The sequence below is a fragment of the Myripristis murdjan genome, chromosome 7 (assembly GCF_902150065.1).
Source record: "Myripristis murdjan chromosome 7, fMyrMur1.1, whole genome shotgun sequence".
In the NCBI taxonomy this organism is placed as follows: domain Eukaryota; kingdom Metazoa; phylum Chordata; class Actinopteri; order Holocentriformes; family Holocentridae; genus Myripristis; species Myripristis murdjan.
In genome coordinates, this window is record NC_043986.1 from 13,382,921 (window position 1) to 13,398,839 (window position 15,919).

At 40.9% G+C, this 15,919-nt stretch overlaps 1 protein-coding gene across 4 annotated transcripts in view; it reads left to right on the top strand.

Moving 5' to 3' along the window:
• clstn1 (calsyntenin 1) overlaps positions 1 to 15,919 on the top strand; it is a 44,345-nt gene that overhangs the window by 14,651 nt on the left and 13,775 nt on the right. Inside the window, exons 2-11 of one of the 4 annotated variants that reach the window (XM_030055819.1) lie at positions 591 to 713; positions 3,864 to 3,893; positions 5,465 to 5,660; positions 6,678 to 6,886; positions 7,689 to 7,838; positions 10,501 to 10,686; positions 10,937 to 11,185; positions 13,032 to 13,153; positions 14,161 to 14,323; positions 15,433 to 15,483. In XM_030055819.1, coding sequence (XP_029911679.1) covers positions 591 to 713; positions 3,864 to 3,893; positions 5,465 to 5,660; positions 6,678 to 6,886; positions 7,689 to 7,838; positions 10,501 to 10,686; positions 10,937 to 11,185; positions 13,032 to 13,153; positions 14,161 to 14,323; positions 15,433 to 15,483 — 1,479 coding nt within the window. The remainder of the gene's footprint in view (positions 1 to 590; positions 714 to 3,863; positions 3,894 to 5,464; positions 5,661 to 6,677; positions 6,887 to 7,688; positions 7,839 to 10,500; positions 10,687 to 10,936; positions 11,186 to 13,031; positions 13,154 to 14,160; positions 14,324 to 15,432; positions 15,484 to 15,919) is intronic. The other 3 variants (XM_030055821.1, XM_030055820.1, XM_030055822.1) reach the window with 3 other exon arrangements.

A 15,919-nucleotide genomic window follows, 5' to 3' on the forward strand; every position in this document is an offset into this window, starting at 1 on the left:
AGTCATCACCAGAGCCTTCATCATCCCAGTGATATCTCCGTCAGACTTCATGCACTAATGTGTATTGAGCTTGTGTCCCTTTCTCAGAACATCACCTGGCGTGCAGCAGCGTTTCATCAATCTTCTGCAAAGACTTTGGCTTCAGTTTGGATAAACTGATCAAAACAATATCAGCACATTGTAGATTAGAGGGTAGATTAGTGTGCCTTCGAGGGCCAAAAGTATGTTGGTTTCCATTATAACCAAACACATTACCAGCTGATTTTACTGATTAATGCCCCTCATAAATGGCCATTCTCTTTCTTGGTTCTCCTTCCTTGTATATGATACCTTTGGTGCCTCTAAAATATTGTGAAAAATACCCAAACCTCATTAGCAGCTGCAGTGATAAAACATAAAGGTCAAGTGGTGTGAGAAAACACTGATGAAATGTTGTTATTAAAAGCACAGAAAGAAGAGATGCAAATTACTAATTAGTGCAGGTGAGAGAGAAAAATAAACAACGGGCATATTAAGACGTTTCGCCTCAGGAAGAAATGATTGCCATTGACTAAACCATGACATTTTCTCTCTTTGTATCTCTCCTGCAGTTAATAAGCACAAACCATGGATTGAGACGACGTACCACGGGATCGTAACAGAAAATGATGACAAAGTACTGCTGGACCCTCCTCTAATTGCACTGGACAAGGATGCTCCGCTGCGCTATGCAGGTGAGAGAGGGGTTTTAATGCCACTGCTGCTCCTGAACTCGCTCTACTTCAATTTACCCTGAATTACTCCCCTCTCCTCTCCTTTTATTTCACATGAAAGAAACGAGAACGCATATTAAGCACTGTGCACGCACAGATTCTGAGATCTCTTTCTACATGATGGATACAAAGAAGTGGTTCGTCTGAGAGCACTGTGAATTTGAGAGAAATTGCGAGGGAATTGATGTGTACTTTGGAGGGACATGATCATATTGTACATGAATTATTTATACACTTAACTGAAGTTTTGTGTATCTCAGACAGAATAAGTTTTGCTTATAATGAGGGAAGAGCAGCCCTAAATCTTGTCTCAGTTTAATGTTTTTGTGATTATCAGTTCTTCATGTTTGATATGTGAATGTCTCTTTCTGTCACTGGTGTTTGTTTTATATTATGGATACTCTTACACCACGAATTACATCCACAATTTGAGATGTTATCTGTGAAATAGATGTTTCAGTTTATATGTGAGCATATACACACCATATGTTATCGTAAATCAATCCTGAAGGATAAAATAACCCCACCTCCTTCCTCTGTCGACAGCTCAATAGCCAATCATTTATGCATTTCTGGTAGCAGACATCTCTGGTTAGATGGCATTCTGCATATTTGATGTTTTTATGACATGGTTGTATACAGCTGGCCTCCATATCTCCCACATTGGCCCTTTTGATATCCAGATCAGTCAAAATTCCCTTTAATGTTTTTTTTTTTCCCAGAGGAGAGGCACAATTAGAGTGCTTTATGTGCCAAGGCAGTATTAGGCCCGGAGTTTTTAATCACATCAGGATTGACTTTGGCCACGATTCAAAGCACCATGGCACTGGAAATGATTTCCCTCCATCCCATGAGTTCTGTGATCTTTTGTCAGCTACGCCCTCCCTACGCAAACGCCCCCACTCGCCTTGCTATGACCATATTTACCTCAGATTCCTTCCCCTGATTGAATAAGTAGGATTTTTTTTTTTTTTTTTACCATGCAAGTAACGATCTCAAAGAAGAAGCCAAATGTTTTAGACTGCACATTGTGTAGTTTGTTTTGAAATGGTTAACTTAGATCTATACTATATTTGACTCAAACAACCTAGAAGCGTCGATCATTTTTTTTTAAGGTGGAGAACCAAAGCAGACAGCCCATGATTTCAAAGGGAGAGGAGCTGAATAGTATTCCCATTCATTGCATGATGCTCGTCTCCTTTCACAGTAAATTAGTGTTCAATACAGAGCTCCGTGCTTTCTCTTCTTTCAGCTGGGGCTCCTTTTTTTTTTGATGAGCCGGGCTTTGCAAATGGACAGCGTGTCCCTGTGAACTAGCTCTCCCAAAGAGCCAGCGATCTGGCTTTACGTGGCAGCAGGGGTGACTGTTTCTGCTATGCCATCGTCCTCCACCCGCTCCGTCCCTTTGTGCCACCAAACAAAGTTCACTGTAAAGCTGACCGACTAGCCACAGATGCTCAGGCGCAAGCCCAAATCAGCAGATATCAGTGTGAATAGATGAATGTATACCGCGTAACAGGGCATCTGTGATTGTGTATTAGCATGATGCTCTCTCCGACTAGCTTTAAATGCCCATCTAAATCTGTGTGTGTGCATATGTGGGTTCAGTGAGGCAGATTGGAGCAGCAATGGTTGAAACCTAAGCCCTTGTAAGCTTGAAAATGAGCTCAGCATTCATGCATGGCTGTGCTCAAGAACAAGCGAGGGACACAAAACAGGGAACATTTACCCACGAGATTTGGGTTACTTGCTTTAGGAACATTAGACGAGGTGACAGGGGAAAATGGTCTTCTCTAACAACAGCTATTCTTGTTTCTGCATCTACAGCACAACTGCCACCCCACTGAATATGAATGGACTCGTCATGCCATTAACACTCTCACATCTATATTTCTCTGTGTTTATACTGCACAAGTGAATAGCTGAATATGGCAAGTTAAGAGCTGCAGAATCAATATGTAACAGCAGAACCAGGAGATTACTGGCTGGAGCTGAGAGCCGTGACTAGTCATGTATCATTATTATTGACACTGGTATCGGCATTGATGCCAGTACTGGGCCACAATGGGCTGAAACACTGTGAATTGTGTCAAAAATAAAAATAAGGTCTTCATATTCTGCATTTTTGCAACATACGAGCCCGCACTTCTCAAATGGCTGGAAAAAGGTGGATTTTTTTTTATTGGTTGTTGCATTCAATGACCCCAAACTAATGGTCCAAGGCTACATTGTTCAGTGAAAGTAATGGATTAGATCTGCACTCAGTATTGTTCGATAAAATGCAGTTTCAGTGCCTCCCTAGCTTTGGCCAGTGAAATGCTGGGATTTCTCAGGTCGTGGCTGGTCATTAGCATTGCGTTGAGCGCGGATACCCCAGAGCTCCCATTGCTTGGTGAGACTCAAACGGCCACCTCTAATGGGAAATCCATTTCTAATTGTCTAGGTGAAAGCAAAATGGGCAAGCCCACAAGAGGCCCTGACTGGACTCAGTCAGCCAGGGCCTTAATCCACACAGCAGAAAAGGCATAACATGATTATAAGCTTTTGAGCTGTATTGTACCTCATTGTTTTTTAGATTTGTACTCCAAGATGTCCTCATACTTGGGCATCACTTTGTAAAGCCATAAATTTTTAACGATTATCAAGTAAAGTGAATCAACCAATCAGCCAGTTGTCAGAAACTATATGCACAGTGTCTTGCTATGTGAGGTAAACCAGATGTGTGTTTAAAGACACTGACACCAAGTGACTCAACAAGTTTGAACAGCGGAAAATGGGTCTTTTTTTTTTTGTGTTTTCCCTGTCAGATGGCATTTGAAGTTTAGTTGTATTTTCACTAGTTCTTTCTTCCAAGAGTTTGTCTGAGCCATTAACAAAACGGCAAAAACTTGGGCAGAAGTTGCTTTTTAATATGTTTTTTTTTAACCCCTTCTTTATTTCAACTGGCAGAAGACTTTTTGTGCTTATGACAAACTGAATGTCGACTCTTCTCAAAGTGATTGTGTAAGCAAATCGCGTGACTGTCTTTCCTTCCTGTCCTGTCTGTATAACCTCTTATCTTTTACCTCCTCCTTTACTGATCTGGGTTTATCTTTTCTCCCTTCCTTGTAGAGAGTTTTGAGGTGACCCTCACCAAAGAAGGTGATGATGGGCTCTTTCTTCTGCCTTGTGCTCAGTTGTTTCTATTAACCCACTAACGCAAAACAGCATCCACACTTTATACAGAAACTCCTGTCATGCTCTGTAATCTCCTTCCCATTTGGTTTCGCAACTTTACGTTTTTTCTCACCCTGAATTTTTTGGAGTTACAATAACTGGATGAAAAGTGTGATGTGGGGCTGAGTGTATTTAGAAATATCTGTGCATGAGACATCCATTGCAGTTTGCAGACCCTAACAGTTTTTCAGCTGTAACCAGGGAAAAATTAAATTTGCTTTAAAACAGGAGTTCTCCATCATGTTGCTGCAATTTTGGCCAAATCAATCCTTTAATTTAACCAACACGGAAGGCAAAGCCAATTTCAAGCTGATTTACTAAGAGAATAAAACCTAAAATGCCAAATAATTGATTTCACAACCTGTCACCGTGCGTGGTAAATGCAATTGGAACATAAATTGACACCAAATTGGCATTTAATAAGGACAAAGTCATGAAAATGTAAATGTGTTTGAAAATCGGTGTGCCATGAAGGCATTAACTGTGTCAGTGGTGCCTTGCTGTGAGCCATAAGACTCGTGAACAACTCCTGTGGACTCTTCAGAGCCTTCGAAGGAAAGCCGCTGAGATTGTTAACTAATGCAAACTCTCTCTGCTGCAAAGTTTTTGTTGTTGCATCTTTGCCTAAGTGGAACTCTTAAGTTGATTCTCCACCACTAATCTCTACCATAGCATGGCTGCAGTTGTCATTTGATGTGGATGTCAAGCAAGTTGATATTTCTAACCCCGGTTCTCATCCAGTGCTTTTTGTTTGAATACTGTTATTGTACCAGTTTAGTTCTCTGATTTCATTTCGTATTCATTTCTTGATAGTTTGGGGTGCGAGGCAAAATTGCACAGGAAGACTTCCCCCCACTAAAAAAAAAAAAGAAAAAAATCTTTACTTGAGACACAAAACTTTGATTAATTCTTTTTTTCTCACAGAATTAGGTTTTGATGACTGAAATAGTGCTGGATCACCTTATCATAATGCTCTCTATTGTGAAGAATGTTTGGGTTTGTTTTTATTTCTTTCCTTTATTTTGGTTGTCTTCTAAGATAGGTTGTAATTTTTATCCATTGTGCAAATAAATGATCTTCAACACAATTAGTTCTCTTTGTATCTTACTTTTGGGCTTGGTTTTATGAATTTAAATACCTTAAGTACTCCTGTGAAATGCCTGTCCACATCTTTTTCGGTTTCTACCTGCATGACTTGATGCAATATTATCAAGTGGCTTGGACAAGACACTCAGTCCTCTATGATACTAAACGTCCCACACCCTTTCCCAAGTCCCTCAAGTTCTCACTCATACAGCAGTGCTTTTGGCTTCCTCCACAGACACCACCCACCCCAATCTACAATCCCCTGGCTCCCAAAACCTTTGGCTGATATTATTTTGTATGCGTGAATTTATGGTTTTGCTCTTAACGTAGTCTTTGGTTTGAAGAATGGAATTTAACACCTGTCTTTAGTTATTCTAAGCAAACTGTCTTTTGACTCTTGACGTGTTCAGGTGAGATTTGCGGCTTCAGGATCCACGGGCAAAATGTCCCCTTTGAGGCAGTGGTTCTGGACAAGTCCACTGGCGAGGGGGTCATCCGGGCCAAAGACAAGCTGGACTGCGAGCTGCAGAAGGAGCATACCTTCACCATCCAGGCCTATGACTGCGGAGAGGGTCCTGATGGAGCCAACATGAAGAAATCCCACAAGTAAGTCATCCGCCAACTAGGACTGAGTAAAAATATAGATTTTCCTCTTATTCCCAGTCTTCATTTGAACAATCTGATACATAGTTTTCTTAAAATCCCAAGATAAGTCTTTAAATCTAATCCTTTGTTCAGTGGATGCTGGAAGTTATTTGACAAAGTGTTATTTATGGTGCTGCCAGAAAGTCAGTTGACCATTGTTTTGAATAAATGAACAAACAGAAGCCAGTGCTGTCAAGCCTGATGGCAGATGTCATGATGCATTTTGGATTTAAAAACCATGATGGTAATCAAGAGTTGGACAAAAGCAAACCTCTATGTAAGCTGCAAAATTGGTATTGTCAGAGGAATTTAATCAAACTGAAAAATGATGTTGAATCAAATCGAGTTGAATCAAATCAAGTCAGACCCTTCTAAACCAGAATCAAATTGAAATGGGAAATCACGAGTGCCAGTACCCAGGTTTACCGTTGCTGTTCTATACCTGGCTTGAGATGGCAAGAGCACAAATCAGTGGGTCTCCATCCAATACTTCATTCACTACTAAACTCCCTTCAGTTTGACTGTATTTAAAGTAATCAGAGAGCAATCTGCTCTGCCCAGTGCATGCTGGGAAAGGTTCCAGCCTCCTGTGACCCTGAAAGAGGAACAAGCGGGCAAAGGAAATGAATGAATGACAAAAGAGAAGGCCTTCTATTGCTTGGTCTAGTATGTTGTTTAGAATTCATTGGCTTTCTGAGTCTTGGATTCAAACAGGCACTTCAAAGTGAATGAAAAAGAAATTGGTTATTGAAAGTAAACACAAAGGCCAACCTGCGTTGTCATGTCTGTGTAGAATCATTTTGTTCATTCAAAGATGATAATCAACATAGCTATTACTCCTGCTCACACATTCTACCTTTTATCTTTGTCTAGATTAACATTTGAACACCTAACACTTAGAAATCTGTTAATAAATGTGTTAAAAAAATGTTTTTGACTATTCCTGATGTTCACAGTGTGATAACTTGTCCCCATCAGGGCCACCGTCCACATTCAAGTAAATGACATCAACGAGTACTCACCGGTATTCAAGGAGAAGTCCTACAAAGCCACAGTTATCGAGGGAAAGAAGTACGACAGCATCCTGAAGGTGGAGGCAGTGGACGCCGACTGCTCCTTCCAGTTCAGCCAAATCTGCAACTATGAGATTGTCACCCCTGACGTGCCCTTCACCATCGATAAGGATGGTAAGGAAGGACCATCACATGGCAGCCCCACAGCCTATCAGAAAAGCTCCAGTGTATGCCCAAGGACTGTATGCCGCGATTTTATTGACTCAGATAAACATTGTCCATTGATCTGTGTAAACAACGAAGCTGCAAGACTGTCGTTTAGAATTCACCACAGCCTGTTGCCTTTGGAGACGAGTACAGCCCCCTTGAAATGTCACCCAAGTCGATAAGCTATTCTTGTCCAACTATGGGTTTATTTATTTTCTTGTCTTGTAAAAAAAATAAGGACCCCATATAACAGAAGTCCAAGCTCAGCTGATGTGACGCTCGGCTCTCATAAACAGGAAATATGGACGGGTTATGTGAGCGGAGCAGAGAGTGGGTTCATAATGTCGGTGACGGTGCTAGGCAAGCGCTCAACGGTGACAGATAATTAGTTTTTGAGATGGATGGAAGAAACACAAAGGAGCTGAGATTGTAGCCAAAAAAAAAAAACAACATTTTTTTTTTTTTTTTTTTTAGAAATCACTAGCATGCTATTCAATCAGCATTTTGTTCTGACTATACAATAAAACCATTTTGGTCTGTTTTGAGCATTGATTTCTATTATGTTGATTTTTTTTTTTTTTAGTCTAGACTGTTTAATATTTTGTTATGTTACTTATCAATTCAAAAGGCATTTCATACATGTGGTTTTAAGGACCATCTGAATGATTTGTGGTCTGCTTTATTTCCTAGCAGCTGCAGCTTTGAAATGAAACAAAAAAAGTTCTGGCACTCATCCTGTTTTTTTTTTTTTCCTCTCTGCTTTGCTCAGGCTACATCAAGAACACAGAGAAACTTAGCTACGGCAAGGAGCGCATGTACAAGCTGACTGTGACCGCCTACGACTGCGGGAAGAACCGTGCCTCCGAGGATGTTCTGGTCAAGATCAGCGTCAAGCCCACCTGCAAGCCTGGCTGGCAAGGTATGAAGGCTCACCTCTCCTCCCACCAGCTCACCAAACACCATCATGCACCGGCGGGGTGTGTCTCTGTTGAAGAGATGCACTCCACTGTGCACACACAGAGTACACACACAGTATGCCTTTGTCAAAAGGTTATTAAAGCCTTGAAGTCATAAGAGTGTAAGCGCTCAGTAATGCAGCGGTTTTCATCGTGTTGGGGCTAAGACACATCAAAGTTCAAACTCAAAGCCACACCTAAATAGATGTGTAAGTACATTTACGCAGAATACATAGTATCAAGTAATATTATTAATTTTATTAAGACGTATTTCACACACACACTTATTTTTACAAGCACTCAGTAAGCAGGCTTGGCTAAATCAGATCATGCTGAGGTAAACACAGAAATAATTATAAATTGGAAAGAGTGCAATTTTAAAAATGTTGTATATTTATGCTACTGGTATGTGTAACTAAAAAGTGCATCATATGAAGGAAATGATACAATATCATTATCAAAAAACAAGTGAAAAAGCACTAGCTAATCAAAATAGACAAGCCACTAATTTGATAACAAACAACAATGAATACAAAGCTCAGATAATATCAGGCCTAAACAGAGAAAGCACCAGAGCGAAATGCAGTATGTACAGTATATGTGTATACAGTAGCCTGTGCTGGCTGTTTTTAGCTATATGTAAGTTTGTCACATCATTTAATATGCAGTGCAAAAAATTCCCCCCAGCTTCTTAATAAAATCAAAACTAATAATATGAATCAGGCCCATTAGGGTTGAGTAAACAGGATATAATTAAGTCAAAACTAATTTAAAAAAGCCTATATTAATTATACAATTGACTGCCTACACAAATTGCTGATTATGTTGCATTGAAAATTTACTTATAGGCTGTTTTTTGAAGTTAATGCCATCTTTACACAGCTGACCGGGCACAGAGCTGGAACGGGATGAATTAAAATCATTTCCGTTAAGTGTTCTCGTGATTTACTCCACGTGCGGATGATTTTTGTGATATTTCAAAGCCGTAGTTCTGCCTGTTTGTCAAAGCCAAGACAACAGTTCACTGTTTGTCACGCTTTCCCGCTGATAGCAAAACATCCCGGTCTCATCACCCGTTTCGCAGGTGGTGTATCATTAGTTGTTGCCGTGAGATGATTACCATGGTTACCGTGGTATCTGCTTCTGTTGTACTCCAGGTTGCATTTGCACGGAACTCGTGCGGGGCCAGGCAGGGTTTTTTCACAGTGGTGGGATGGGTCAGGACCGCGTTATTTTAACCTTCTTTTTCTCCGGCTTGTCTCTGCCTTTTCTCCAAGTTAGATACGCTGTTTAAAGCCGACTTAATGGAGACTGCAAGATAGGGATGTGATATTTGTCAGTACTGGGCTAAAATAGAGGGTCATATTGGAGGTTTTACACAAGACTAATTTCTGATACAGTAACATGTCAGAATAAAAGCAAACTGTTTAGATTTTCTCCATGTTTGGCACATAACAGCCTGCGTCTCTCAAGTGGTGGGCTAAAATTATTATTTTGCCCAGGGAACACAAAGTTATGTTCCAAGCTTACACTATGCAGTGAAAGTAATTGAACAGGGGTGTATAGGCTTTTGGTCGATACTTAAAAAAAAAAAAAAAAAAAAAAAAAGTGCATCCCTACTACAAGTGAAATACACTGGAGTGGTACCCATGACTTTGACTTGAGGCTGCCCAGCGTTTAAAAACCTCTCCTTCTCTTATTGAAAAAGCACTATCGACAGCTCCTGTATCGACGGCCTGCTTGTTATCATTTCTGTGCTGAAGGGCACTGTTTTTCTGCCTTGTTAACTTTGACAGGCATTTGTTTGTTTGTTTTTTATTTTGTTTTTTTTATTTTAGTCTTAGTCATCTCTTGAATCTTTTTTCCGTTTTAGTCAGATTTTAGTCATTTATTTCATATGGGTCTTGATTTAGTTTAGACATTTCAAATCATTTTAGTCAATTTAGTCAAATGACAGGACACTAAAAACACTGTCACATTTGCTGAGCTGGTTTTGAGCTGCAAAAAAAAAGTCAGTGCATTTGGTCTGTCCAGTTCTGAAACCTGCCAGTTTACACCAATGGGACTAGATGAGATGGCGTATTGTTTCCATAGCAACAAAGCAGCGAAGCTCCATGCCTGCCTTTACAGGAACAGGACATCACAGAGTATCATCTATAAAATTTCACCAACACGGCATTTACTGTGTCGACTCAGGAAAATTGACGTTCTCTTCCTTGGTATTCCCCATGGATGAAATGAAGAGTTTCTTCCTCTTGAATGCATTCATTTCTAACGAGTATATGGTGTGAACGCTGCGTTATCTCCATGGTTACACATTTTCAAGAGGGATATTTCGCAGTTGGACTTCCAGTGAAAGCAGCTTAGTTGTCTGTCTTGTTGGTGAAAGGCGCGCAAATTTATGTTTAGTTGTGCCTGTCTGTCAGTCTACCTCCGACATTTTTGTATCACTACTTTTCACTGGGAATAAATAAGAAAAGTTTTGTTTTTGTTTCCACAGATCAACTCATTTGCGTCATCGTTTTGTCGTCATCATGAAAAAAAGGGTCTCCTGTGAATGTTTTTCGTTCAAAAATTCTTTGACAAAATTTACACTGTTTCTCTTTGCCTCCATCTTTCTGTCAGGCTTCAATAAGAGGATTGAGTATGAACCCGGCACGGGCAGCCTGGCCCTTTTCCCCAGCATGCACCTGGAGACCTGCGATGAGCCAATCACCTCCATCCAGGCCAGTATTGAGCTGGAAACCAACCATATTGGAAAGGGCTGCGACCGAGACACCTACTCTGAGAAGTCCCTGCACAAGCTGTGCGGTAAGTAGCTACTAGCCAGACGTTTCTTATATATTTTCCAATGAGTCATTGTGCCTAGTGAGTTTCATTTATCTAATGGCAGTTATTGTCAGTAGTGCATCGCTGGAACTGAACCCCCTTGTTGACTAATGTGATTACTCAGTGAGATAAAATCACTGGCTTAGCAAAGCGAGCCATCTTCCTCCTGATCCTCCTGATGTGGTACTTTTTGTAACTAAATCAGCGTCTCATCTCTTGCATCTGGCTTCAGGTGCCAGCACCGGCACTGTGGAGCTTCTGCCCGCCCCCAGCAGCTCTGCCAACTGGACAGTGGGGCTGCCGACCGACAACGGGCACGACAGCGACCAGGTGTTTGAGTTCAACGGCACCCAGGCCATCAAGGTGCCCGAGGGCGTGGTGAGCACCACCCTGAAGGAGCCCTTCACCATCTCTGTGTGGATGAGGCACGGCCCCGGGGCCCATGAGAAGGAGACCATCCTCTGCAACTCTGACAAGACAGGTGACAGCACTGAATTTTTGCCACATTTAATGACAATGTAAATGTAAAAATCACCCTTTCTGCTGTGTCCAAGCCCCAGTTTTTCAGACTTTGTTTTGTAAGGAAGACTTGGTCTGCAGACAGAGTTAACAATAGAGACATTCATAATAAAAACAAAAGAAAATTGATCAAATAATAAAAAAAAAAACAGCAACATAAAAGCTCAGTAAACATAACAAATCATCACATGTACAGCAACATGATCAGTATCAGTTGGTTAGACCAGATGGGCAGTTTGTAGTTGAAAAATCCAAAACAATATATCATATCTGAGTGTGTACTGAGATGCATTCACTTATTTTGGCACGTAAGTTAATGCAGCACACTGGGGACGTTTCAGCTCGTTATTGCGGCACATATGGCGTCTGAAAATAACCTGCTAATAGAGACATAATGTACCTTCAGGCTACAATCAGTGAATGTGCTCAGCTGGCTGTCTAACACATCGAAACAAACTCTTCTCACATCTTCAGTTCAGCTCTGAAAGAGAGAGAGAGAGAGAGAGAGAGAGAGAGAGAGAGAGAGACAAATTTCTCACTTTTGACTCGAGTATTTGATGCTTTTGTTGTTGACCTTCACCTTTTTTGACACTAGTCCTGATTTGTAAGTGTAGTCACAAGCATCTTGATCTCACTGACTGTAAAGCCTCAATCTCTCCCATGACCTGTGAGGGGGAGGCGGCTCATCCCTACTTTCCCACTGCTTATATAAGAATGATTACATCAGAACGGCTGTGCCCTGGACCAGAAGCTCCCATAATCGTGATCTCTGTTACATTTCTGACCTCCATTCAGCACAGTCTCCACACAGAAAGATGAACAACACATAGTAGATGAAATTCATTATTGTTTTGTCTGCACGTGTAATCCAACAATGGAAATTAAATTTAGGAGCACCAATGGGACTGCAAATAATTTTCTTGCAGCCACATAGCCACCATTATCCCTCATTATTCTCTGTAGTACAAAACAATTACCAAGCCACCATGATCCACAATGGACTTTGCTTCCAAAATGTCCTCTTGATATTTGATATTAGCTAGTGATGTTTGTGTAAATCCATCCCACAGCCCACAGTTTTTCATGGCAGAAATAATTAACTGATGAGAAAGATGCAACATTTCACTGAGCCTAATGAGGAACAGCAACTTCGATAAGCTGTCACATTATCTAGACCTGTCACTTTCTAATCAGAATCCAATCAGTGCCTAAATTCTCCTCAGACAGATTCTATAATAGACCAAGCCTGTAAATACATGTTAAGTATTTTGCATTTGCATTTTGAATGCAGTCATTGTAGTTTTGCTTCCAGATTTGAGAATGACTGGATTACAGTATCACAGATTTTGTATTGGTATCAAACATCTTATTAAAGCCTGTTCCTTGTCATAGTTCACTGGAAATGACAATGCATAAGAGAGAATCAAAAGCAGGATTAGTGCCATGAATGTGTTTGGTTGATGACAAATCCCACTAGTCGCACATTTCAGTTGTTCGTGTTTTGATAGGCAACCCTAAAGTTTTGCTTGTAGTTAAAACTTTTTGCAGTTTGAAACACTAGCGCTTCAAGTAAAAGTCATATTATTGCCCTCTTATGTGTTATTATCAGCTATAAATGCCAGTTGCAGACAGGCATTACTCATGATCTGTGACACTTCTTTCTTTTGAATTTCTCTGCTGTAACAGGTTTTTGCTTCCCAGCGCCCGCAGCTGTCTACACACTCTGGCGTTGACGTGTCAGATTATTTTAGACACTGTTTGATTTTGAAGTCTGATCTCTTCCCTTCTCTCTTTTACTCTTTGTGCAGAGATGAACAGACACCACTACTCGCTGTACGTTCATAACTGCAGGCTGATCCTGCTCCTCCGCCAGGATCCATCCGAGGCCGAGAACTACAAACCAGCAGAGTTCCACTGGAAACTCGACCAGGTCAGCCTCTTCTGACTCTGGGCTTTGTGGATGCCAAACAAGACAATATCAGCCTCTGACATGCAACCTCACTGTCTGTCCACTTTGTCCTTTGCTGCTGCTAAACTCTATTTTTTGTTTTGGCTTGCTGTTGCTGACAGTGGATGCTGCCGGTGATGTGTGCGTGTGCAGCAGAAAAAAAGATCATGAAATCTGACCTGACATTGTAGCCCCCGCGTCGCCAGGAACTGATTTCGTATCTGATCTAGGGCCATATAGACTTTATTCAGACTTCAAGCAAATTTTTTTTGTTCAGATCTGATCCTTAAGATTGACTGGCGACACTTTTATTTGCCAGTGATTAGTTAAGATTTGTGTGTGCAGGCACCACCATCTGTGTGAGGTGCTGTGGTAAAAATGTAGACATGTGCATTCACAGTAACTGATGGCACTTTTTTGAAATGTGGAAGGAAAGCAATTGCGGCAAAAAGGGAGTACACATGCATCATCTCAGCCTTTCCACCATCTATTTATCTACTTGTGGTGCATCGTGTGCTCCATCACTGAAGACACCAGTGATAAAAGAGACTGATAGATGTTTTGTGCAGCAGTTATGGCCAGCTCTCCATTTTTTTCAGTTCTGGTGCTCTGGATGTGACACAATCGTCACGTGTCATGTTCAAAGTCACGTTAAAAACAGTCCAAAAACTGTTTTGAGTGGCCAGAGAAGTCAGATTGTTTGAAATCCAATTTTACTCACATGGAAATTTGGCGCAAATCTTATTTGCAAAAACTGGTTTGCATGTTTTTTTTCGCTGTCAGATTTAATCAAGTAATTGTGACTCTAATCTGGATATGCCAAAAATCAGATTTGGGTTTGCAGTCCGAAATGTGAGTGTAGCTTTAGTTTGAGGAAGCTTTGGTTGAAGATGAACAGTGTACCTTGCAGTTTCTTACAGTCTTAATGTAAATCACTGTTGCCCTGATCTTATTGCCTTTTTTTTTTTTTTTTTTTTTTTGCCCCCCAGGTGTGTGACAAAGAGTGGCATCACTATGTGCTGAACGTGGAGTTCCCCACCGTGTCTCTGTTTGTGGACGGGACCACCTTTGAGCCATTCCTGGTCACAGAGGATTACCCCCTGCATGCCTCCAAGATTGAAACTCAGCTCACCATCGGTGCCTGTTGGCAAGGTAAAGCCTGACAGTTTATTGAGGAACGCTGCAACAAATGAGTCATAATTGTCTTCATTCAGGAGCAAGACTGAAGCACAAAAACATGAATGTGCATCCCCGTTAAAGCCCCAGTCCGGAATAGATTTTGCTTGCGGTTGTATTGCAACAACACAAGTGTGAGTTTATTAACATTTACAGGTTTGTAAACCAGAGGACTGGAAGGCTGCTTGATTAAGGTGTCAGGATCAGGACAGGAAAACAAAGCTTAGAGGACGGTCGAGCACAAAATCTAAAAAGTGTTATCATTGATTTACAGTCAGTGTTACTGTAATATCCACCTCCTGGTCAATTACAACAAGCTGTGCTTCATAAACTCCAGATCCAACAGGAAAAAGCAAGATGAGTCTAATAAACTGCCCAGTGAAAATAAAAAAATAAAAATATTGGTGCTACAGTGCACTAAGTTTTGTGTACACTTATCAGACTGCACTCCTCTCTCTCTCTCTCTCTCTCTCTCTCTCTCTCTCTCTTTCTTTCTGTCTCTCTCTCTTCGCTTTGCCTTGGTTTCATCTCCCACAGCTAGACCTGAAACTTGCTTGGGAAGAAGTTTTGTTACTGTAAACATGAAATAATTGGGATCGTTAAGGGATCAGGAAGGGACAGGATTGGCTAAATGGCAACAGTCACAGGACTGGAAGAAATAAATTGCGATTTGGCAAGATGGAAAGACAGTTTCATTCACGCAGACACGCAGCTGATCATCACTCTTGAATTGATTGGGGTTTTTCAGGTCCCTTTACTTTGTTGATGTTGATTTGATGTGTGATCTTTTAAAATCCAGATTGGGGCTTTAAATAAAGTGTCAGCTCTGTTTATGTAGAATGCTTAAAACAGAAAACGATAGTCTAATGCAACCTGCAGACCGATTGTTCCTGGTTTGATTAGTACATGTGTAAAAACATAGTGTGCATGGTATTTTCTTAGTGGCCAGTAGAGTATTAACTCTCTCCTAGCTAGATTCTCAGGTGATGCACTTCGACCTCACATGTGTAGCATCTAAATCTCTCCTGCAGATCCTCAACCCTCCTCCCTGTCTCTCCCTGCTCTCTTGTTTCTGTCCTTTACAGAAAACTCAGGACATGAAAATGACACTGAGACAGTCTCTGAGCCCGCTCCAGGTTGCTCAAGTCTTTCCCTTACTCCTCAGATATGTCCATGTGTTCATGATGTCCCACCATGCTAACTGCATCCTCATGCCATTTTGTTTTTTACTAGAATGACTGAAATCCATTCTAGCTGCATAAGGATTTTTTTCTTTTTTTAACTCTTTCTAGCATGAAACAGTATGGATGAGACTGATGTAAATTTTATTGCTGCCTGCTTCATTTTATGCTTTCTCTATGTAATGTCGTTTATTTCTTCTGCTTTTCTCCATAAACTGATGTAGTTTATTTTTACTTTAGCAGTCAGGTTTTTTTTTGTGTGTTTGAGACCAGATCAGAAATGGATGAAAATGAGCACAAACCGCTGAACTGGCTGCAGTATTTTGGGTCTCTTCTTTCAGAGTGTGGCTTTGGGGTCAGAAGCAGTAGCTCCTCCATATCAGATAACAAA